The following is a 24605-nucleotide window of genomic DNA, read 5'->3' on the forward strand; positions in this document are numbered from 1 at the left end:
TAGCAAGTTTATTAAAACAGGAAGGAATATTCCTAGTAATTGAAAATTACCATGATAGTTCTACAAATTAAATTGCTAATAACCCCTCTAATATGTTAAAATTACTACAGTTCTTTAAACAGGAGAGGTTTTTTGGTATACATGTTAGTTTCATGGTAATACAGGGTGATGTTTTCTTACAAAGAGAGATGTTCGTCTGGAACTGTACCATGAATAACTTGTATGGTTGTCATTTGAATTAGGTGATTCTGAATAGGACTAGCTTTCTACTCTGGTAGACTAGAACCTGTGGGACCTGGCCTAGGAGCATATTCTTCTCAAAATGTAGTCTTGGTTTATAAAATGAAGGAGTATGGAAAAAACCCTTAAAGAACACGGTTCTTTACCCTGAATGCATATTAGAAGCACCTGGAGAACTTTTACAGTATCTGTTAGGGCTCTAATCTCTCACAGGGCACTTTCGTTTTTTGTTTTTGCTATAGCGCTTTTGATGATTTTATTGTGAGCCAGTTTTGAGGACTACTGAAGGTAGGTTCTGTTGAGAATTCTCCCTCAAAATTTCTCTGGCAAATAATGTTGTCTCCTGTATTTGAGTTTCTAGCTCAAATATCACACTCACGAGGCCCCTAATTTTAAACCCTGTTGGCTCTTGAACTGTTAGTCATCCTCTTAAAGATATTAAAGTTCTTCAGTTACGTGCTTGGATTTACATGTCATTATAAGGATCCTTACTTGATCATCTCTTCCTGATGCATGTTTTTCATAGTCTAGAAAATAATTCTAGAAGATCGTGTAGGCTTTTGCTTGGAAATTTCTTCAAGATGTATTAACTTTTTAGTTTTAAGAAGAGCTTTGTACAAAGTAAAAGCACTAAAATAAGAGTGAACTTTAAAATTTCACTTTATTTCAAAGCCCTCATTTATTTTAACAGCCTCTGTTTATGTGTAGCAGCTGCAACCCAGGCTGGGATCATCAAGTGTTCTTTGAGCATGTCAGTTTCAGATTGAACCCTGTGAAATGGCCAATAAGTTGACCAGTTTTGACATGTAAAGATGGCAGCGTCGTATGGCTCAACCTTATAGTGAACTGTGAAAATGTATGAGATTGCAACTTGGTAGGAGTTGAAAGGGAGAAAAAGAAAAGCCCGGTATATTTTATTCCACTATATGTAGTTTGATAATTTCTGGGGGTGGGGTGGAGATGGGAACAAGACTGTTAAATTTGTTGGTAAAGAATAAAGGGAGGTTTTTATATAATTTTTTGGAAGATTTTACTAGCAAAAAATGTTTAACCTTTTTACAGTAGCAGCTTTAGATTATTCTTTTGAGAAGTAGTAATGTTCTTCAACAAGTTGTCTACTCTGTGCCATGTGCTTTACCTGTATTATCTTATCGAATTCTTATAACAGCATTCAAAATGGATATTTTTTGTTTCCTTTTACTGGTAAAGAATCTTAGACACAAGTCATCCAGCTAGTAAGTGGCAGAACTGGTTTATGTAACTCATCTTTTTTCTGTAAAGCTTTTGCCTTTTCCATTTTGTTAGTGCTGTCTTTAGAGACAGATGCCTAAGAAATAGAAGATAATGTCCCGGTCTATGGAAAATTTCTCACGTAATTGGGATTTTAAAAAATTACACGAATTAGATATATCCAGGAAGGATAAAACAGAAATGTAAATTATGGTTCTAAATGTTGAGACTTTACAGTCAAGGAAAGGTTTTCTGAAAGAGAGTAGGTAGGCAATAATGAAAAGCCAGCTTACAACGAAACACTTCCTTAGATTTGATGAGTAAGATAGTGTCAGAACCAGGAAAAATATTGTTACAAGAGCACTTAGGCATTTTCCACTGAACTTTTTACATGACGGAAAATACAGATGCAATAATTTAAAAATTCAAAATTCTTTTGTTTCATATATGTATGATTTTAGAAATTTGTCCCACCACTCCCCCCACCCCCACTGGGTTTTGCAGCTGTGACTATTTTCTAAGAGCAGACGTACTTGGATAATTGATGTAAGTGATATGTCAGAACTCAGTCCAGATACTATTTTAGTTGATTGTTGTTATCCATATTTTTCTTAGAAAAGTATTTGTGAAAATGAAGCTTCTAGATTGTTGCAGAAGGGTGTGGTGAGCTACTTGAGGTCAAGTAGGAAGATCCTTCAGCAGAATGAGCATATAACCTTAAGATTTTAGACAGTTCCTGTCTTTTTAATTTTTTTATTAGGTTTCCTTTTATATTTAGTTTTCTGTTTGAATGGAAACTTTAAGGAAAGTAACAATTAAATATTTAAATAATTTTAATAATTTACATATTAATTCATTCTGTATTATAAATTCAGAGAAAGGAATCCTCATAAAACACCACATAGTTTAGACTTAGTCTGTTGGCAGTAGACTGGAAGGCTATTCAGTTGAAATGTGGTGGTCTGAATTGAGATGTGCTATAAAATGGAGGGTAGTCTTTGGTTATGAAATAATTTTTTTCTGTTTGAACTCAAAATGCATTTTACCACTGGAATTATGTTGAGCTTGGTGGGTAGCTTCCCTGGCCTGCCCTCTAAAGCTTAATGCATAAATTACTAGAAGAATTAGCTCATCCTTGAGAACTGTTATGTATTTAGGGGGAATGTTTTCCTTTTAAATTAGGCAACAGTTTAAAATGCCTACTGCAGCTTGATTCTCACTAGTTTCAGCCACTGGTGATGGCATTCACGGCTTCAGACAGGATGTCTTCTGGCGGGTGTTGAAGTACAGGGATAGGGAGACCTATGTGTCGGGGGGGTAGCGTGGTGCTGTTGATAAAATCCTTAGTGATGTTTCTCAGGGCCTAGTTTACTGTCATATTTTTTTTCTTCAGGAATAGGTTGCTTGGTTCCTTTTCTGTTCTTCTAGTTGTTGACATATATGATCGCTGTCATATAAAGCAGCAAGATCTGCAGAAGAACCAAGAGAAGAAAATTCCAAGTACTGGCATGCTCAAGTGGTCATTTCTGACCATAAAGGACATAGATAAATGATTTATGTAAGTAAGAACTGCCTCTGACTAAGTTAATTCAGGACATGGAGTAGACTTAGAGTCATAAGACCTGGATTCTAATCTAGGCCTTGCCACTAATTAGTTGGTACCCTTAGACAAGCCATCTAACGTCTCTGGGCATTTTTTTTTTTTTTTTCCTTCAATGTGTAACAGTGGAGGCAGAGAGGAAGACTTTGAGATAAATAATTTCTGATGTCAGCTTTTGTTTTGAAAATGGATAAAACTTTAACTCCAGGCACTGACTGGATAGTACATAGTAGCTTGCCTATTTTTAATACCACAAAAGCAATTTCTGTACTGTAATATCTGTCTTTCTTTTCCCTTGGCACGCATTTCTTTTTTTCTTTCTCCTTTGCTTCTTGTCTTTCTTGGAGCTCATTATCTGTCCCTTCCGAAACCAGTCTTCTTTGTTTCTTGTCTTATTTAATGATAAATATTGCCTTCTGTTCTTCTAGTGTCATTGGCTGGAAGTACCTGAGTCGTCTTTGGCCCAAACAGCTTCTTTCCCTACATCTAATCAGTAGCCACGTCCTGTCATTTATACCTCCAGGAGATATTACCTGTCTGTCCTTTTCATTCCTACTAAACTGTCCTAATTCAGGTACTCATGTGAGATAATACAATGACCTGTCTACTTACCTGTCTCCAGTTTCTCTTCTTCAAATCAGTTTTTTGCACTATGACTAGAATTATTTTTTTAAGGCAAAGTTCAGATTAGGTCTTTTCTCCTTAGAAACGTGTGCATTGATTATGCATTGTCTACATAGTAGTGTGCCATGTGGGGCCTCCATGATTTGATTTAAGACTATCTTTTTTTATTTTTAATTTTTTATAGACTTTATTTTTTAGAGCAGTTTGAGGTTTACAGAAAAATTGAGCAGAAAGCAGAGAGTCTCCATAGACTTCTTCCCCAGAGTATCTGTTTAATCTTATCCTCTAAGGTGCCATTTGCTCCAGCTAAAGTCATCTACTTTCTAACCCACAACCCCATTGAGACCACCTCCCTTAGGGCATTTATTGGTCATTGAATGGAGTAAAGAGACACTGTGTGGTCATAATGCCTGGCTTCCCTCCTTTAATGGGCCAAGATGAACCTCTCATACTAGGTATATTCATTTTCTATTGCTGTGTAACAAATTACTAAAAATTTAGCAGCTTGAAAAAGCACACATTTATTATTTTATCATTTCTGTAGGTCAGGAGTTCAGGCACAGCTTAACTGGGTCATTTGTTCAGGGTTTCACAAGGTTGTGATCAAGCTGTGATCTGGGCTGTATTCTCATCCAGAGGCTTGACTGGGGAAGAATCTGTTTCCAAGCTCATTCAGGTTGTTGCCAGAATTAATACCCTTGTGATTGTATGACTGGGGGCCCCAGCTTTTGGCCAGCTGTCCGCTGGAGGCCACCTTCAGGTCATCGATGATGTCTACAGTCCCTAGAGGCTGCATGGTTTCTTGCCACACAGGCTTCAACATCATTATTTCAGAGAGTCTGCAGAGAGTCTCTCACACTTTGCTACTAAGATGGAGTCCCTATATTACATAATGTAATCAAGGGAATGATATCCCATCACTGTTACCGAATTCTGTCGATTAGAAGCATGTCACAGGTCCTGCATACACTCAAGGAGAGGGTTATTATATTAAGACGTGAACACCAGGAGGGTAGAATCATTGAGGTTCACCTTAGGGTTTGTATGCCACACTGGGAATAAGATGGCACATTAGGGTTAGGACTGTATAACTTCAAATCTCTTCATGCCCATTTAAAAGGATCAAAGTGGAGCCTGCAGAACACTTATCCCTCCCTACCCTCAACACTTGACTGCCCTAAGTTTATCAGAACTAATCTCATTATGCCTTTGATTCCTGTTTGTGTCATTCTCTACGAGAAGCCCCAGACTCCTCCTCATCTCCTGGATTTTAATCCTCATGATGCACTGCATGTTTCTTAGTCTGAACCCTTCTATTTCCTTAATTCCTGAAACTTGTGCTTTCTGGAAGTCAGAGTCCAACCAACTTCATCAAAATCCCCTATATCTTTATCTTTTTCTCTGAATGTTTTACCCTTTGCTCTGTGGAAACTGGCCTTTCTGTGAGGACACTGCTTCCCCTGTAACCTTCTCCAAAACTAGCTGCTTTTTCTCTCACAGTTCTCAGACAACTGGGCATAAAATTGGGGTAGGTATTGTCTTTGTTTCTAGCTGCTTCTAGATGGTTTTCCTCCTTCCTGTCTAAAAGGAATCCCATGTCATCATTTGAATCTCATGTCATCAGATTATAATTGGGTCCCAGGTCTCATTGTGGCTGTCATCTACTGATCTCTGAATTACTACACCTTATTTCTCTTTGTTTTCATTTCTTAATTTTAGTTCTTGGTCCACTATTACTCTTTCCAACACTATTCCTATTTTCTAATTTTTAAAAACATCTTTTCCCTACTCTTATCCCCATCCACCATTATGTATTTCTTTTTTTTGGCCGCACTGTACGGCTTGCTGGATCTTAGTTCCCTGACCAGGGATTGAAGCTGGGCCATGGCAGTGAAAGGCTGGAATCCTAACCACTAGGTCACCAGGGAACTCCTCCTGAATGTCATATTTTTTTTTTTTTTTTTTTTTTTTTTGGCCACACCATGCAGCATGCAGAATCCTAGTTCCCTGACCAGAGGTCGAACCCATGTCCCCTGCAGTGGAAGCGTGGAGTTTTAACCACTGGACTGCCAAGGAAGTCCCTGCTGTCCTATTTTGAATTCTTAGTGGTGATCTTTCCAACATCCTGCCTGTCAGTGCCTTAACCTCATCTCTTCCATTGAATTTTGCATTCCATGTTATCTCAAGTCACTCACTCCCGCTTCTTGTATCTTTTCGGTTACTCTTCTAGTTCCTCAATTTCAACACATCTTTCAGTTCCACCAGGACCTCTGGTTTGTTGATCCTACTATGTCACTGCCCTTTATCTACATCTTACTGTCTCCTCTCAGCCTAAATTCCACATCCAGTTGTCATAATCACTCTCCATGTACTCTCAACTCCCTTGCCTTCCCCTCTCCCCCTTACTTTGACATAAGTCTTTTGGCTAGAAGCCAAGCCCTGGTTAAAGACAACTCTATACTCTCTGCCCTTACCTTGCAGCTAAATATGGAGAAACACATGTAAACATACTGAATGGCCTCATTTTTAGTTCATAACCAGCTCTAAGTTGTACTGAATGTCCTAGTTATTTAATTGTCCACTGTCTTCTTCTCTCTCCTCACCTTTTCTTTTTCTCTCCTCATCTTTAAAATCTGTCCTCCTATCCTCATTCTCAGTTGATGACCTTACTTCTTATTTCACTGAGAAAATTGAAGCAACCAGTAGAGAACATCCACAGACTTCCACCGTCACGTCTACCTACCTACCAGCGTTTATACCCATGTGTTCTGTTTTCCTGCCTTTTACTTATAGATGAACTGTCTGTGCTTCTATCTAAAGCCATTCCCTCTATTTGTGCAGTAGATTCCATGTACTTTCACTTAAGAACTTTGCTGAATTGCTCCTCTCCAACATCACTAGTTTTATCACTTTCTACTGGATCATTCACATCATCATAAAAACATGTTTTCTTCTATGTTAGGAAAAAAAAAATCACAAAAATTTATTATTCATTTAACAGCTTTATTAGATAATTAATATACCACACACCCATTTAAAGTGTACAATTAAATGTTTTTAGTGTAGTAATAGAGTTGTACAACCATTACCACATTCTAATTTTAGAATATTTTTGTATCTTCTACCCCTGAAAGAAACCCTGCTTTCTTTATCAGTTACTTCACATTCCCCCCTCCCTCTCCAGCCATAGGCAAGTATATTTACTTTCTGTCTCTACAGATTTGCCTATTCTGGACATTTCATATAAATGGAATCGTAAAGTGTGTGGTCTTGTGCAACTGGTCCTTTTACTTAGCATAATGTTTTCAAGGTTCAACTATGTTGTGGCATGTATCAGTACTTCATTCCTTTTTATGGCTTTTTATACCACATTTTATTTATGCATTCATTAGTTGATGGGCAGTTACATGGTTTCCAACTTTTGGCTGCTCTGAACCTTTGTGTACTAGTTTTTGTGTGGACATGTGTTTTCATTTCTCTTGGATATACATAGGAGTGGAATGGTAGGGTCATATGGTAATAATATGTTTAACTTTTTGAGGAACTACCAGGCTGTTTAACAAAGTGGCTGCACCAGTGGAGAAGGGTTCCAGTATCTTCACATCCTTGCCAAATTTGTTATTGTCTGACTTTTTGCTTACAGCCATCTTAGCGGATGTGCAGTGATCTATCCTTGTTGGTTTTGGTTTGCATTTCCCTGATGGTTAATGATGTTGAACATTTTTTTTTTCATGTGCTTATTGGCCATTCGTATGTTATCTTTGGAGAAGTGTCCAGATTCTTGGCTCATTTTAAAATTGGATTTTCTTTTTGATATTGAATACGTGATATTAGATACAGGTCACTTGTGAAATAAGTGATTTGCAGATACAGTTGACCCTTGGACAACGCAGGTTTGAACTATGGGGGTCCACATACATGTGAATTCCTTTCACTAAATACATAGTACAGTACTGCACAATCAGTGGTGAATTGAATCCCTGATGCAGAACCTCGGATATGTAGGGCTGGCTCTAAAGTTATACGTGGATTTCCAGCTGTGTGGAGGATCAGTGTCTTACCCTTGCATTGTTCGAGTTATTTTCTCCGATTCTGTGGGGTGTCTTTTCACTTTCCTGATAGAGTTCTTTGACACACAGAAGTTTTAAATTTTGGTGTCACATTTGTCTATTTTTTCTTTGGTTGCTTCTGTTTTTGGTGTCATATGTAAGAAGCCATTGCCTAACTCAAGGTCATAAAGATTTACTCCGAAGTTTTCTTCTAAGAGTTGTATAGTTTCAGTGCTTACATTTAGGTTTATGATCCATTTTGAATTAATTTTCATGAATGGTATGAGATAGGTTTCCAGCTTCTTTCTTTTGCATGTGGATATCCACTTGTTCTAGCACCATTTTTTGAAAAGACTCTTCTTCCGCATTGGATTATTTTGGCACTCTTGATGAAAATCAATTGATGGTTAATGTAAGGGCGTATTTTGGGACTCTAAATTCCACTCGGTTGATCTGTGTCTATCCCTATGCCAGTCTCACACTGTCCTGATTACTGTAACTTTGTAACAAAACTTTATGTTAACCTTGTTTCCCTTTCGAGTCTAATTCTCACATCTCTGTCATTGAAAAACTTTCTCTGCTCCCAGTTGCTGCAGAACTCCTCTGAAGAGCTTTCTACTTCTCTTTCCCCTCAGCCCTTTCTCCTAAAAGATATTTCAGTAAGTCTTTTGCTCCCAACACTCCACCAAAACACACTCTTCAAGGTAGCCAATGACTTCCACGTTGCTAAATCCGGTGGTAAAACTGCAGTCTTACTCCATCTATCAGCAGCACAGACAGTTGATCACTCTCTCATTCTTAGAAAACTTTTTTCATGTGGCCTTCAGAGCACTTAAGTTTTTCCTTCTCCGTCTCCTTTGCTGATTTCTCTCCTTTCCCTGCCCCTTCAGCCCCAGTATTGGAGTGTGCCAGAAGTTAGGCTTTGCTTCTCTTCTCTGTCCATGGCCACTCAAATGGTTATTTCATCCAGCCTTACAGCTTTAAATATCATCTACGTGCTGATGACTCCCAAATTTACATCTCCAGCACAGAACTCTGCTCTGAACACCACACTCATGTATTCAGCTGCCTGCTAGATATGTCTACCTTGGATGTCTTAGAAACTGCAAATTCAGCTTGTCCAGTACTGAACTGAGCCCCCTCCTTAGAAACCTGCCCGTTTTCAATCTTTCTTATTTCTATCCTGTTAGTTGTTTAGGCCAAAACCTTGGTGGTATTTCATTATTTCCATTTCCTTACACATCACATTTCTGTCAGGGAATCCTGTTGGCTCTCCCTTACAAATACATACAGATCTGATGCCTTATCTCCATAGCCACCACTTGGCTTGAGCTGCCATCATCCCTTGCCTGGATTACTACAGTGGTGGTTTCTTGACTACTCTCTCTCTCCACCTTTAATCTATTTTCAGCTCAGTAGCCAGAGTGATACCTTGAAAAAAAAAGTTAATCATTTCAGTCTCCTGCTTAGAACTCTTCACTAGCTTTTGATTTTTTTCCACAGTAAAACCAAGAGTCCTTAAAATAGCATATAATCTGGTCTTCAATATCTCTCACTCTTATCTCCTCACTCCTTCTTTGTGTATTCTTTCCCAGCACCCTGGTCTTCCTTAGGCCAGGCATTCTCCTGACTGTGTATTGGCTATTCCTTCTGCCTTAAATGGTCTTCCCCCAGATATCTGCACACCTGACTCGTTCACTTCCGTAAAGTTTTTGCTGAAATATTTGCTTTCTTAACCACCTTTGTAAAATTATCCCTACTCAGCTTATACTCACGACCTGTTTACCGTGTTCATTTTTTTTTGTTCCATAAAATTTACTGCCTTCTAAGATACTCTATAATGTATTTATTATATGTATTGTTTATCTTCCATTGCTGGATTGTAAGTTCCATGAGAGGTGGGATGTTTGCCTGTTGTGTTCATTAATGTCTCCCAAGTGTCTGTAATTGTTTGTGGCACATTGCAGTTGATCAATGAATGTTTGAACGTATGAATAAATATGTCTGGCTGCACCTCTCTTCCTTCATGTGCCTTTCTCTATTTGCGAACTCCCATTCTTGTATAGCCCTTCTTTCCTCCTATTACTTACCTCCTCCCCCAGTTACTCTAATCTTTAAAAGCCTTGTTTTGAAATGGTCATCTATTGAGATAAAATTATTTCTACTTGTCCTGATTCTGACATTAGTATGTTTAATTTTCACCACCCTTAATAACAAGGGAATCTGTGTTAGGCAGAGCCAAAATCAGTTCTGTCTGCTCTGTCAGAGACTGATAAGGTCAGTGGAAGCTGCAAAAAGTTTAAGGTTTCTTTTGGCAGTCTCTCGATTAGGTGAAAGAATAGACAGTGGTTTATAGAAACTGTAAACTTTGTTGCCTCAGAGGGGAGTTCTCAAATTTCAGGGTGTATAAGAATCACCCTGGAGAGCTTACTTAAAATGTGACCATCTTGAAAATGCAAACCCCTTCTCTTCAACCCCTGAGTTTTTGAATCAGTATGTCCACAGTGGGGCGTAGAGTTTGCATTTTCAGTAAGCACCAGGGCTTTCTGATGCAGGAGATCTATGAACACGTTAATTGCTTTAGACCTGGGTATACTTAGAAACATTATGGGTTCACAGATGGAAGAGAAAGAGCCGGAAGAAGCAAGGAGAAATTTTCTTGAATAGGTGTTTTGAGTATGGAAGAAAACCAGGAAGGAGAACATATTTGTTGTATACATGAGAAAGACAACTTGTGGACCTCTCATTCCTCGAAGGGCTCTTATGTGCTCATTTATTTAATAATGAAACACCTTTGGAACTTCCAATGCAGAGAGCTCACTATATAACAGAAAAGCCTCTCCATAGTTGTGTTTCTTTGATTGTTATAATGTTCTTAATTCTATTGAGTGAAAATATATCTTACTATAATTTTTAATCTGTTGATCCTGGTTGAGTTCTCCAAAGCCACACAGATAGGCAAACGTAGTAATGTAATTTGTGTTAAAATATAAATAATTATAACCATGTAAAGTATAACTTTTACAGAGATTTAAGAAATGTAGTCTATTCCTAACTTGTGAAATTTCATCCGCCATGGGAGAAGGACATACAGCCTTGCTCTGGCCAGAGCTCTGCCCCCGAGGTCACTCTCCTATTCTCCTGGCTTCTCTAAAGTTTTTTCTCTGTCTCCATCTTTGCACCTTCTGTACTTTTCTCAATACTTTAAATTTTTCCCAGGGGCTTCCATAGCAGTGACAGACACAGTTTCAGGATTGTCAGGAGAAGAGCCTATCTTATTCTAGTACATCTAGGTGCACTAGAGTACTCTTTTTTTCTACAGATAGGTTGACTTTCCTTCTGTGTCTGCAGTTTTGATGAGTGTAAAATGAAGACGATATACTCAGGAGTGTCCAATGAGGCAGAAAGATACCACTTCTTACATCTCAAATATTTCTTCTGGTACTAAAGTAGAAGTTCCTTTAGTGAGGGTCTGTTGGTAGTAACTCTTTGAATATTTATAAATATTTATTATTTCACCTTAGTTCTCAAAAGCTAATTTCACTGGTTTTAGAGGTCGGCATTGACGGTTAGTTTCTCTCATCAGTTTGGCGCATTCTACTTGGGATCCCATTGTTGCTGTAGAGAAAATAGCTCTCAGTCTTACTGGCATTCCTTTGTATAGGTATTGTGTCTTTCTTTTTTTTCCCTTCTTTTTCTTCCAGTTTTATTGAGATATAATTGACATACGCCACTGTATAAATTTAAGGTGTGCAGTATAATTTGACTTACGGGAATTCCCTGGTGGTCCAGTGGTTAGGACACTGCACTTCCAATGTAGGGGGCACAGGTTCAATCCCTGGTCAGGGAACTTAGATCCCGCATGTGGTGTGGCCACAAAAAAAAAAAAAAAAAAAAAAAAAATTTGACTTACATCATGCATTGATTAGCACATCAAGTTTAGTGAATATTCATCTCATATAGATACAAAATGAAAGAAATAGAAAAAAATTTTTTCCTTGTGATGAGAACTCTTAGGGTTTACTCTCAACAACTTTCATATATAGCATGACAGCAGTGTTAATTATATTCATCATGTTGTGCATAACAGCCCTAGTGCCTGTTTATCTCACAACTGGGAGTTTGTACCTTTCGACTACTTTGATCCAATTCCCTGTCCCCCACCCCCTGCCTCTGGTAACCACAAACCTGATCTCTTTTTCTGTGTGTTTGAAGTATAATTGACCTACAACACTATTTTAGTTCCTGTTATGCAACATAGTGATTCAGTATTAAATGATCACCACAGTAAGTCTAGTTACCATCTGTCACCACGTAAAGATATTACATAGTTATTGATTATATTCCCCACACTGTACATTTCATACCCTGACTCATATATTTTGTAGCTGGAAGTTTGGACCTCTTAATCTCCCTGACCTTTTTCTGTTTTCCCCCCTCCCCCCTCCCCTCTGGCAACTTGCTGTTCTCTGTATTCATGAGTGTTTCTATTTTATTATGTTTGTTCATTTGTTTTGTTCTTTAGATTCCACATATAAATGAACTCATACTGTATTTGTCTTCCTCTGTCTGACTCACTTCACTTAGCATGCCAGCCTCTAGGTCCATCCATGTCACAAATGGCTAGATTTCATTCTTTTTTATGGCTGAGAAATATTTGATTCTATATATGTACTGCATCTTCTCTATCCATTCGTCTGTTGATGGTTCTGGGCCTTCTGGTGGTCTGGGCTGTGTCCCATGGCAGCTGGCCTACTGGTGGGCAGGGCCAGGTCCTGGCACTAATAAGCTAGAGAGAAGATTCCAGAATGGTGCTTGCCAGCACCAGTGTCCTCGTGACAGAATGAACTCCCCAAAACGGCTGCCACCAGCATCTATTGATATGTCCCCAGAGTGAGACCCAGCTGCCTCCTCCCTCTCTGGGAGGCTCTTCAAGAAGTAAGTGGGTCGACCCAGGCTCCTTTCAATTACTGCTTTTGCCCTGGGTCTCAGAGCAGGTGACATTTCGTGTGAGCCCTTTGAGAGAGGGGTCTCCGTTTCCTACAGTGCTCTGCCTCTCCTGAAAGCAAGCCCTGTTGGCCTTCAAAGCCAGATGTTCTAGGGGGCTCGTCCTCCCTGTGCAGGACTCCCAGGGTGGGGAGCCTGAGGTGGGGCTTGGACACCTCACTCCTTGCGGAGAACCTCTGCATTGTGATTATCCTCCCGTTTGTGGGTTGCCTGCACAGGGGTGTGGGTCTTGACTATACTGCGACTCCGCCCCTGCTCCATGTCTTGCTGTGCCTCCTTCTTTATATCTTTAGTTGCAGAAGATCTTCTTTGCTGGTCTTCAGGTCATTTCATCAGTAGCTGCTCTGTAAATAGTTGTAATTTTGGTGAAGCTTGTAGGAGGAGGTGAGCTGAAGGTCTTCCTCCTCTCCCGTCTTGGTCACACCCCCTTTCTCTTGACGGTTTTAAGATCTCTCATACTTAGGATTTGCTCTTTCACTATAGTGTGCCTAGGTGTTAACTTTTCGAACATCTGGTTTGGGTTTTGGAGTTTGAGAATTAGTGTCCTCACGTTCCCTTTGAACACTGACTCTCCCTCATTCTCTCTGTTTGCTTCCTGTGGAACTCTCAGTTGTACCTTCTCACTCTATTCTCATTTCTCTTAAGCTCTTGTATTTTCCTTTTTTTCATCTTTCTGCTACATTCTGTGCAGTTTCTTTCTTTTTCTCCTTTTTTTTTTTTACATCTTTATTGGATTATAACTGCCCCACAATGTCACGCTAGTCTCTGCTGTACAACAGAGTGAATCAGCCACATGTATACATACATCCCCTCCTTCCTGAACCTCCCTCCCGCTCTCCCCATCCCACCTCTCTAGGGGGTCACAAAGCACTGAGCTGATCTCCCTGTGCTATGCAGCAGCTTCCCACTAGCTATCTGTCTTACACATGGTAGTGTATATATGCCACTGCTACTCTCTCACTTCTTCCCAGCCTCCCCTTCCCCCACCGTGTCCTCAGGTACGTTCTCTACAACCTGTGTGGTTTCTTTAGACACACTTCTGTTTCCCTAATTATCTCTTCATCTTTGTGTAGTCTGCTGTTTCACACTTGTCTATTAAATTTATAATTCTAATTATTATAGTTTTCATTTCTGTAAGTTCCATTTGTATCATTTTAAAAGATATTTGGTCAATTCTTATAGTCTCTTGTTGCCTAGTCATGCGTTTATTACCTTCTTTTATTTCTTTATTAAGCATATCTATTTTATATTTTGCATCTGATAATTCCAGTATCTCTGATCTTACTTTGTAGTTTGTATATCTGTGGATCCTTGCTCATGATGGCTTGCTTCCTTCTGTGTTTAAGTCATAAGCCAATGTTACTTGGAACTTGAGCTGTGAAAATTCTTTGAAGCCTGGTATTTTTTTGTTTTTTAATTTTTATTTATTACTTTTGGCTGTGTTGGGTCTTTGTTGCTGCGCGGAGGCTTTCTCTAGTTGCGGCGAGCGGGGGCTACTCTTCGTTGCGGTGCGCGGGCTTCTCATTGCGGTGGCTTCTCTTGTTGCAGAACACGGGCTCTAGGTGCACGAGCTTTAGTAGTTATGGCACGTGGGCTCAGTAGCTGTGGCTCGCAGGCTCTAGAGCGCAGGCTCAGTAGTTGTGGCGCACGGGCTTAGCTGCTCTGCGGCATGTGGGATCTTCCCGGACCAGGGCTTGAACCCGTGTCCCCTGCCTTGGCAGGCGGATTCTTAACACCCCTGCGCCACCAGGGAAGCCCTGAAGCCTGGTTTTAAAGTGTGTTCCTCTCCTTTTGCCAGGTACTTGAGGTCACTACCAACCTGGGATATCTGGAAATGAAAATTTCAACTTGGAATATTTTATCTGTATTGGTAGTGGAAAACCTGGCCCCAAGTCTGCAAGGTGGTAGGGTTATGATTAGGAGTTCCCAGGGAAGATTTCTTTTTTTTTTTTTTTCTCTCCTTCCCTATCCAGAGTCAAGGGCAAGACAGGCAAGTATTCATACTGTTTCTTTCTGTGAAGCTGCTTTTCTGCTTATCCACTGAGGATGTTGCTTTTTAGGAAGTCCTGGCTTTATGCGGTGATCACAGATTGATTTTACCTTGTACGGACTCCCAAGCTTTGTCTCCAGCTTATTGAATCCTGGTGATTTTGTTAGTGGTATGGCATCAAGGCTCTTCTTTGGATTTGTGGTTTTTCCTACTTTCTGCCCTCTCAGCATTTCCTATCAGCTTAGTCATGTATTTACAATATTATTTAAATGAAATTTGATTCAGCATTTTTAGGTACTGCGTATCAGGGGTGTCACTACAGATGTGTGGTCTGCTGTGTTGCCATAAAGGGAAGTGTTTAGTGGATTGTTTTAATTTTCTTTTTGTTCATATGTGCAGAAGTGAAAAGTTGGAAAAGAATTTGGAGCCATCATTAGAATAGGTCTTTAATAATTATGACAAGAGCTATACTTGGCTTGAGGTGGCTAATCATGCATGTTGTGGCTGATGAAAATACTGGGTTCCAGAGCTGGACAGAGATTTAGCTTGCATTGGGAAATTTGAAGAAATTGTCAGCTCTCAGGTTGATATCAGTGGTATTAGAGATTTGTGCTTCTCCAATAATTCTCATGATTGCTATGCCACAAGCAACTATTACCTCGAATATATCAAATACTAGCTCTAAACTAGCCTTCATTCTTATCTGGTAATTCTTTATACTTAATACTTCATTTGTTACTTAAAGCAGTAAAGAATTTATAGTATGGTTTCAACTGGGTGAATTCTTGAGTAATTTCTGTGTGCTTTTCCTGAAGTGTGCTGCCAAACTAACTTTGCCAGGTGTTTTATTCGGTCATTGTTTTGTTGTTGCCACTTATTTAAACCAAGAGAGTGATACTTTAGGGCCATGATTTTCTAGTTGGAGAATAGTTAGGATTGATCAGCTTCAGTTTTTCTGCCTATTAATATGAAATATTGGAGTGGGAGAACAGGCGATTGGAATAGAGAATTTACAGTTCTTTCGGTGATAAAAATTATAGTGGAGATAAAAATACAAGAAAAAGCTTTACATCTCACTCTTCAGCAACAATCACTGTTAACATATTGATACATTTTAAAGTAAAAAATTGGGATTATACTGTCTATACAGTTTTGTTTTATAACTTATAATTTTTTAATGTATTTTATTTTTGGCTGCATGGAGTCTTGGTTGTGGCATGCGGGATCTTTTGTGGTGTGCAGCTTCTCTCTGGTTGTGGCACGCGGGCTCAGTAGTTGTGCTCAGTAGTTGCAGCACGCGGGCTCTCTAGTTGTGGTGAGCGGGCTCCGGAGTGCATGGGCTCTGTAGTTGTGGCATGTGGGCTCTCTAGGTGTGGCTCACATGCTCAGTAGTTGCGGCACGTGGGCTTAGTTGCCCCACGGCATGTGGGATCTTAGTTCCCCGACCAGGGATCGAACCCGCGTCGCCTGCATTGGAAGGCGGATTCTTAATCACTGGACCACCAGGGAAGTCCCATAACTTATAACTGATACAAGCTTTCCCCATTTCATATTCTTTCAAAACTTTTAAATAGCTGCATAATATATTCTCCTATGGGTGGATCATAATTTAATTTATATTTTATCTACTGTTGGACATTTGGGGGTATTTCTAACTTTCTTTTGCTTTTACAAATAATGCTGTAGGGAGTACTTTGGCATACACACATTTGTGCATACCTTGGATTATTTCTGTATATTTTTTAAGAGTAGCTATTTATGGGGCTTCCCTGGTGGTGCAGTGGTTAACAATTCGCCTGCCAATGTAGGGGACACGGGTTCAAGCCCTGGTCCGGGAAGATCCCACATGCTGCAGAGCAACTAAGCCCGTGTGCCACAACTACTGAGCCTGCGCTCTAGAGCCCGTGTGCCACAACTCCTGAGCCCGTGTGCCACAACTACTGAAGCCCGCATGTCTAGAGCCCGTACTCCACAACAAGAGGAGCCAATGCAATGAGAAGCACGTGCACCAGAACGAAGAGTAGCCCCCGTTTGCTGCAACTAGAGAAAGCCCGCACTCAGCAATGAAGACCCAATGCAGCCAAAAAAAAATATATATATATATATATATATATATATATTTATAAAAAAAAGAAAAGAGTAGCTATTTATGGGTCATAGGGTATAAATACTTAAATGCCTCTTAAACATGATGTCAAATTGTGCTCTAGGATTATTATATGAACTAGTTTATATTCCCATTATCAGTGTGTGAGAAATGCCCATTTTACCACATCTTTCCCAAAATGTGGTAGTAGTCTTATGGTAATAATCATTTAAAAAATAAATTAGGTGAAAGTTGAATTTCTTTGATTACTGGTGAGGTTGACATTTTGAATATATTTTTTGTTTTTATACATTTTTAAATTAATTTTATTTTTGGCTGCATTGGGTCTTTGTTGCTGTGCGTGGGCTTTCTTCTAGTTGCGGTGAGCGGGGGCTACTCTTCATTGTGGTGTGCGGGCTTCTCATTGAGGTGGCTTCTCTTGTTGCGGAGCACGGGCTCTAGGCACACAGGCTTCAGTAGTTGTGGCATGCGGGCTCAGTAGTTGTGGTTCACAGGCTCTAGGGTGCTCAGTAGTTGTGGCACACGGGCTTAGTTGCTCCGCGGCATGTAGGATCTTCCTGGACCAGGGCTTGAACCCGTGTCCCCTGCATTGGCAGGCGGATTCTTAACCACTGCCCCACCAGGGAAGTCCAGTCATCTATATTCTATGTACTGTATTATTTCTAATATCTTTATAGTTTCCTTGTTTTTTTCTTTTTGCATTGAACTTTAATCCATTTGGAATTTATTCCAAATAAATTAAGATATGGGATCTGATTTTTTTTTCTCCCAAACATTTAAATAATTGTCCCAGCACCATTTATTGATATCTTTTCTTTTCCCACTGATTTGAAAAGCTGTCTTGATCATATGCTTTAATTTTTATATACATCATCATTGTGTATATACAGTGATGAGTGATATGAGTGATATGTCACTGTTTTTTTATATTTCTTGATTACTAGTAAGGTTGAACCATTAGTTCCTATGTTTATTGGCCATTCCTGTTTTCTCTTCTTTGTTTTGCCTGTTCAGATATTTTGCCCATTTTCCTATTAGTAGTTTGTATTTTTATGGATTTGTAACAGTTCTTCCTGTATTGAGTAGCAATACTTTTTGCTAAATCTATTATAACCAATTTTTCCTAGTCTGTTATTTGACTTTTCACTTTGACAGATTCAACTATACTGAAATTTAATAACAATCTTAACTTTATGGTTTATGTGCTTGCTAACCTTAATTTTACAAATACTTATTGATCATTTACTGTGTTCCAGGCACTGTTTTAGGTACTTGGGATGCAACATAGATAGGATACACAAAGATTTCTATAGCTTATATTTGAGAAGCTCTTATGTACCCTGAGTTCATGAAAATATTCATGTATATTTTTTTCCTAAAAGTGCTTAAAGTTTGCTTTTTCACTTTTAAGTCATTCATCCACCTGGAATTTATTTTTGTATGTAATGTCAAGTAGGAAATCTAGTTTAATTGTTCCATCTGGTTAACCAGTTATCTCAGAACCATTTACTGACTAATACATTATTTCTCCACTGTTTTGTGGTGTGACCTCTGTTGGGTATCAAGTTTTGGGGGGTTTGTTTCTGTCTCCCTACTGTTTATTGGTATATTTCTTATCTTTGGCATCTGTACCACACTGTTCATTACTGTATTAAGTCTTGATATTATAGGTTTGCCTACCTTACTCTTCTTCAGAATTGTTTGACCTATTCTTAGCTCTTGGCATTTCCATATGAATTTTAGAATCAGCTGTACTCCATTTATATCTTTGGTTGTGTCTGGCTTCCTTTTCAGGGCTGCTGTTTGCTGTGTCAGAATAAAATCAAGCTGCATTGCTGGTGTCTTCTGACTTTAATAGTTCTTCTGATCTTTGAACTTCCCTTTGCAGCTGCTTGCTTGTATGTTTTCTCTCTCTCTCTTTTTGTTTTTCTTTTCCTTTCCCTTTCTTCTTGTCCTATTTTTCTTATGGCCATTTTAAAGAATCCTTAAAATTATTTTCTAACTGAAAAAAATAGTATAATGGGGAGAGAAGGCAATTAATAGAGAAGTGTATAAAGCAAAAGGTGCCAATCCCTTTGATAGTTTGCTAAGACATCCCAGAGATTTTTCTGGACATATACAAATGTGTGTTCATAAAAGAAAAAAATTTGGTCATATGCATGCTGTTCTGTAGTTGGCTTTATTTCATTTAGTATTTAAAAGGGCATTCTCCTGTAGAACTAACTAATTCCTTTTGATGACTGCATTGTATACATATACATATATATATATATATATATATAGTAATTTAACCAATTCCCCTTTGATGGATTTGTAGATATCTACCTACTGTTTGAACTTGCAGCTACTTTCACGTACTGTTGATCGTCACTGGCAAAGTGGAGGTTGTGCAGTTTATTTTCCATCTCCCTAATGTCTCCCCTCTTATTCTTTTCAAGGAGTATTAGTGGGGTTCTGCCAGGACCTCTCCTATTTACTTTTTAAGGGCACTGGCACATAGCTTTGTTAGGTGGGAAGAGTTGACAGCCTAGTTGACAGTTAACCTTGGTGTAAATTCTTCAGTTTGGTGCTATCTGTATTTTACTAAAAAAACATACTTGAAGGTTTTTTGTTTTCGTTTTGTTTTGTCTTGAATGCATAGTGTTCTGGAGGAGAGTGCTAACAATGTCGTGTTAAGAGGTAGCAGCCACATTGAAGAGTTAAGAAATGAGTGAGCTTGAGAAATTGGAGATGAAGAGCTTCACTAGCTCTTTACTGCACACTGGATTATGAGAATTCAGGGGAGGAAGTGAGGCAGTTCTTGCCACTTTGGTTTTTATTAGTGTTACACTTTTTGAAAGAAGTTGAAGTTGGATTTCTATGTTACGTAATTTGTCCTTTTCTTAATCTTCCTAGCCTCCACCGGGCAATGTGAAAATGCCTAACGTACCCAGTACACAACCAGCAATAATGAAACCAACAGAGGAACATCCGGCTTATACACAGATTGCAAAGGTTAGTTCATGTTACATGTGTAAATTCATATTGGAAATTACAATATCAATAACATGTGCTTTCAGAGCAAAATAATTCTTTGTATAGTGCATTCCTTATTGTTTAATTTTTAACTCACTTTTGAGTCTGGTTTAGCTAGCTTCTCAATCCTATGATACTCATACCTCTTTTTCAGCTTATAGCATTTGCTTTACTCCATTATTAGCAGTTACTGAATTCATTCATCATCTTGGTGTATAATTTGTGTAGAGAAATTTTTATTGCTTTTGGTCTCACGTTTTAATGCACAATTCCATTAAAGTAACAATGATAGATCAATAGATATTATTGGAAGAGAGTTATGATGGCTGAGCAAAGCACAGTGGTAGGAAGTAGGAGGTGGCAAAAATACCAAGAAAAAAGGAGATGAATAGGATGCCTGGTATTACATAAAGTCAGATGGAGTTATAAACCAGAATTTCTTAACCATATCCTCCTTTCACTTCATTATCTTATAAAATATAAGATATTATATAATATTCCTGCATTGGGAACCTTAAGTACCATTTAACCCAATTCATAAGAGCCAATTCATTGCCCTTTTCTCCATCTGTCTCTTTTCCTCAGCTGTTCTCTTTGTCTCAGTCCCTCACTCTCATTTAGGCACAGAGTTCACCTTAATTTCGTTTTCCCAATTACCTTATGATTTTTTTTTAAACATCTTTATTGGAGTATAATTGCTTTACAATGGTGTGTTAGTTTCTGCTGTATAACAAAGTGAGTCAATCAGCTATACATATACATATATCCCCATATCTCCTCCCTCTTGCGTCTCCCTCCCACCCTCCTTATCCCACCCCTCTAAGTGGTCACAAAGCACCGAGCTGATCTCCCTGTGCTATGCGGCTCCTTCCCACTAGCTATCTATTTTACATTTGGTAGTGTATATATAAGTCCATGCAACTCTTTCACTTCATCTCAGCTTACCCATCCCCCTCCCTGTGTCCTCAAGTCCTACCTTAGAATTTTAACTGCTTTTACTGACAGAATTTTTTCTTGTCCTAATGGGCCCAACATTTCTACCATGGGTTTTCATAACCAAAAGGCCTAAATGGGCCAAATATTTCCATAATATTTTCTGAAATTGTAATTTTTAGTGAATTCCTATACTGTGGAAAGAGCATTTGAATTAGGTTTCTAGCATAGTAGAGAAGTAGGAGTATAGTAGAAGTAGAAGTAGAAATATTGCTGTATTTTATACTTCTGACAATGCATTCCCTTATTTTTTGTTTAGGAGCATGCCTTGGCCCAAGCTGAACTTCTTAAACGCCAGGAAGAACTAGAAAGAAAAGCAGCAGAATTAGATCGTCGAGAACGAGAAATGCAAAATCTCAGTCAACATGGTAATATCCAAAGAAATTTCAAATAAAAATAACTTTAAAATTCTTTAAAATTTTAAGCTTTTGCACTAGCTCTAGATCATTTGGTTTGTGGATATAAAACTCTGCCCTGTTATTCTAGCAAGGAGGTCAGACATGGCAGATTTTCTACCTGATGCTCTGTGGCTCTCTGATCTTGGCTGATTTACATAGTGTTTTGATAGATTAGAATAGTGTTAGCCTCTGAATGCAAATATGATGATTTTGGTTTATTGTAAGGTCGGGAGTCTTTGATTCTACTCTTGGGCCTTTACCTCGGTCTGTTAAAGCTTTATGAGCACATGGGAGTGTGCCCTATGTTTGACTGCATTTAACTCTTAACTTCTAGTTTATTCAGACCAGTTTCAAATTAATCTGCCCCTGTCCTCACAAGTATATCCGTATATGTCAAACCAAGTTTAAAAAAAAAAAAAAAGCATCTGTGGTGAGGTGACTCTAGGAAGCCTGGGGTATTCTGATGATGCCAAAGAAATAAGTAAGTGGTGAATTTTGATTATGTCCTATGAAATTCATTCAGGCTGTGACTACCAAAGGTCACTTCAAGGGAGTAGCTTAGGGAAAGCTAGCAAGTATCTGGGTAAGAAGCGATGAGAGAACTAGGCAAGTCATTGTGAGTATGTCTGGATAGTGATGGAGTGACAATGTTAGGACAGTGATAACATTCAGTGATACTGAACTATTTCTTCCTTATCCTAGAATGTGTAAGTCTAGGGCCTCATGAGGACACATTTATCCTGGGCCATTTTCTTGCTTCCAGCATCAGAGACAGCATCTGTGAAAGGAGAAACTAGAGGTTTAATTGAGATCAATATTTCTAAAATACATGTAACGAAAATCTGTCCTGTTCCCTTAGCTTTGACTAATACAAATTACTTCTATGAGAGATGTTTTAGTAAATGAAGTAGTTATGAAGTGTGGTAAATTAAGAGACTTGCCGTATGTTATACACTTAAGTACTTTTCATCTGTTAGCTCACTTCATCCTCAGTACAATTCTGTGAAGGGTGGTGAGTTCTTCTCAGTTTACAGATGTAGAAACAAAGTCTTCAGCAGGTTGGATAAGTTGCCCAAGCCCTCCTAGCCAGTAAGTGTCTAGGAGCTTCTATTGATAGTTTCAGAGCCTTTGTTCTTTACTACTATTCTCTGCTTCTCGAGTAGTATGAGACTTGTATGAGAAATGAAAGAACAACATGTAGTTTGAAAAGAATGATAAAACAGTGGAGACATGTTGGGAAGAATCAGAAATAGAGGACGCTTTTTTCCCACTATGAAGAATTTCCTGGTCTATGAAAAAGTATGTAAAATCTAATCTTTGTAAGTGTGGGATATAATATCTAAAATGAGAAAATGGCCTTTAGGCGCTATTTTTACTCTCTGTTTTCAATGTTTTGACTTCTTTAATTTTAGTTTTTTATTTCCCCACACCACTTCCCAAGCCTTATTTTCAGTCTAGTTTCTTGAAATAGACACATTTTCTCTCCTTACACATGGAATTTGTTTTTGCTCTAGGTTTTTGAAGGTGCTATAATTCCTCAGCTTCTTTCTCATGACTGTTTTGTATTTTCACATAGTTTTATGCTTTTCTTACATGTGTCTTTTGGACATTATTTTTTTCAGACTTGGAGATTTCCAAATTTGATTCTTTGGTACTGGTTATCTTATGTTTCTTCATGGAGTTAACAGTAGAAAACTTGAAAGATTCAGAAGCTGGTCTTCCCTCTCCACATGCGTTAGGAGTTATATTTAAAGATTGAAGACGTGGAGGAGGAAATCTGTAGGGACTTAAAAACTTCATGGCCTTCATGTGAGAGCCAGAGTCTTGGGACTTTGAAATAAATCTCTTTTTAGGGCAGAGTCACAGGATATGTCCCTGTGCTCTTTTTTCTTTTCTTGTTTCAACTTACATAAGTGGTATGACACTGGAAAATTATTTTACCATGTAATGAGTTCTAAATTAATATTTTGGGAAAAGTTTTAAAAATAAAAAGCTTGGTTTTCAGAGTTGTAGGAATGTAGAGATACAGTGTTATATTTTTGAAACACCTATTAAAAGAATAGATAATATTCTTCTTTATTATGAAACAAATAATTACATGCAAAAAGAATAGCACATATTTGTCCTTATATAAATAACTTTGTTTTTTTATTTGCAGGGAGAAAAAACAATTGGCCACCTCTTCCTGACAATTTTCCTGTGGGACCTTGTTTCTATCAGGATTTTTCTGTAGACATTCCTGTAGAATTCCAAAAGACAGTAAAGATTATGTACTACTTATGGATGTGTGAGTATAGAACAAATTATATATTTATTTGAAAAAGTTTATATCTTATTGTCAAAATCTACTTTTTTAAAACTCATATAAGGGTAGTATCATAAATTGGTCTTTTCCTATAGATATTTTAATTTTGAGTGAATCATGTCGTATTTAGGTATGTCAAAATTGTATACTATGTGACAATCTAAGTTCTTAGCTGAGGAAGACCTATATATTGAGAACTGGCATTCTTTTGAGGAAAGGACTTCCCTATCATACAGTAGAATTTTCAATGATCCTTTCTCCCTGCAAAATGTTATCGAGGCAATATTTGCTTTGAAAAAATTACTCATATGATTTTTATGCAAATGAAGGCTATTAAAGCATTATGACTTTTTAAAAGGGGCATAAAATATTGAAATATTATAAACTATTTTTCTTAGAGCTTTGAGCACAATTTACTTTTCATTTTCAAGTGGTGAGGAATACTTTTATTATTGGAAGTGCCTAACTAGTATAGGATGTTTCATTAAATAGAACGTTAGGACATACATTTTAGGCTGTGATGTTCACATTGCTTTGAATATAATTATGACACATGGAATATTAAAACTAAATGTCAATCTGTTACCAGTTTTTTGTATGTACACAGAATTCCCACTTACTCTGTTGCATTTTTATTCCAAACAGCAGTCTCAGCCCCATTTAACATCATTGTGTCAGTAAGAGAGGTAGCTGTCATGACTTCTCATCTGCACAGTTGCTGGGTTAATGGACACATTGTGGAGTAAACTCTCGTTGGAGGAAATTTTTATGTTCTTACTGTATGATTAGGGAGCCTCCCTCCACCAAGTATATGAGATCATTTTCCTCAAAATCTTTTAGGAGTCTTCTTCACATTTGTGAAACTGCTTTGGAATATGAGAAATGATTCCTTATGGATAGTACCTTTTTAACTCTTAGTTTCTTTTGAGTTATGTTGTTAATCTGATTTCTTTGGTTAATCCTGAGTGTCAATAGTAGTACATATTTTTATTTTTAAAGGTTTTGATTTCATATATGTCCATACTAAACAACTCATATTTTATTTAA

At 38.1% G+C, this 24605-nt stretch overlaps 1 protein-coding gene and 1 non-coding gene across 4 annotated transcripts in view; both read left to right on the plus strand.

Moving 5' to 3' along the window:
- The window catches only part of SCAMP1 (secretory carrier membrane protein 1), a 104636-nt gene that overhangs the window by 25035 nt on the left and 54996 nt on the right, over nt 1-24605 (plus strand). For 2 of the 3 annotated variants that reach the window (XM_029216960.1, XM_029216963.1), the window contains exons 3-5: nt 19743-19841; nt 21115-21223; nt 23412-23540. In XM_029216960.1, the coding sequence (XP_029072793.1) occupies nt 19743-19841; nt 21115-21223; nt 23412-23540 (337 nt within the window). Of the gene's footprint in view, nt 1-2924; nt 3029-19742; nt 19842-21114; nt 21224-23411; nt 23541-24605 lie in introns of those variants that run through there. The other variant, XM_029216961.1, reaches the window with a different exon arrangement.
- TRNAG-UCC lies at nt 11521-11593 on the plus strand. Its single transcript has one exon. It is a non-coding gene; the product is annotated as a tRNA-Gly (tRNA).

This window comes from Monodon monoceros, unplaced genomic scaffold, assembly GCF_005190385.1.
Source record: "Monodon monoceros isolate NGI ecotype Baffin Bay Population unplaced genomic scaffold, NGI_Narwhal_1 Super_Scaffold_12, whole genome shotgun sequence".
In the NCBI taxonomy this organism is placed as follows: Eukaryota; Metazoa; Chordata; class Mammalia; order Artiodactyla; family Monodontidae; genus Monodon; species Monodon monoceros.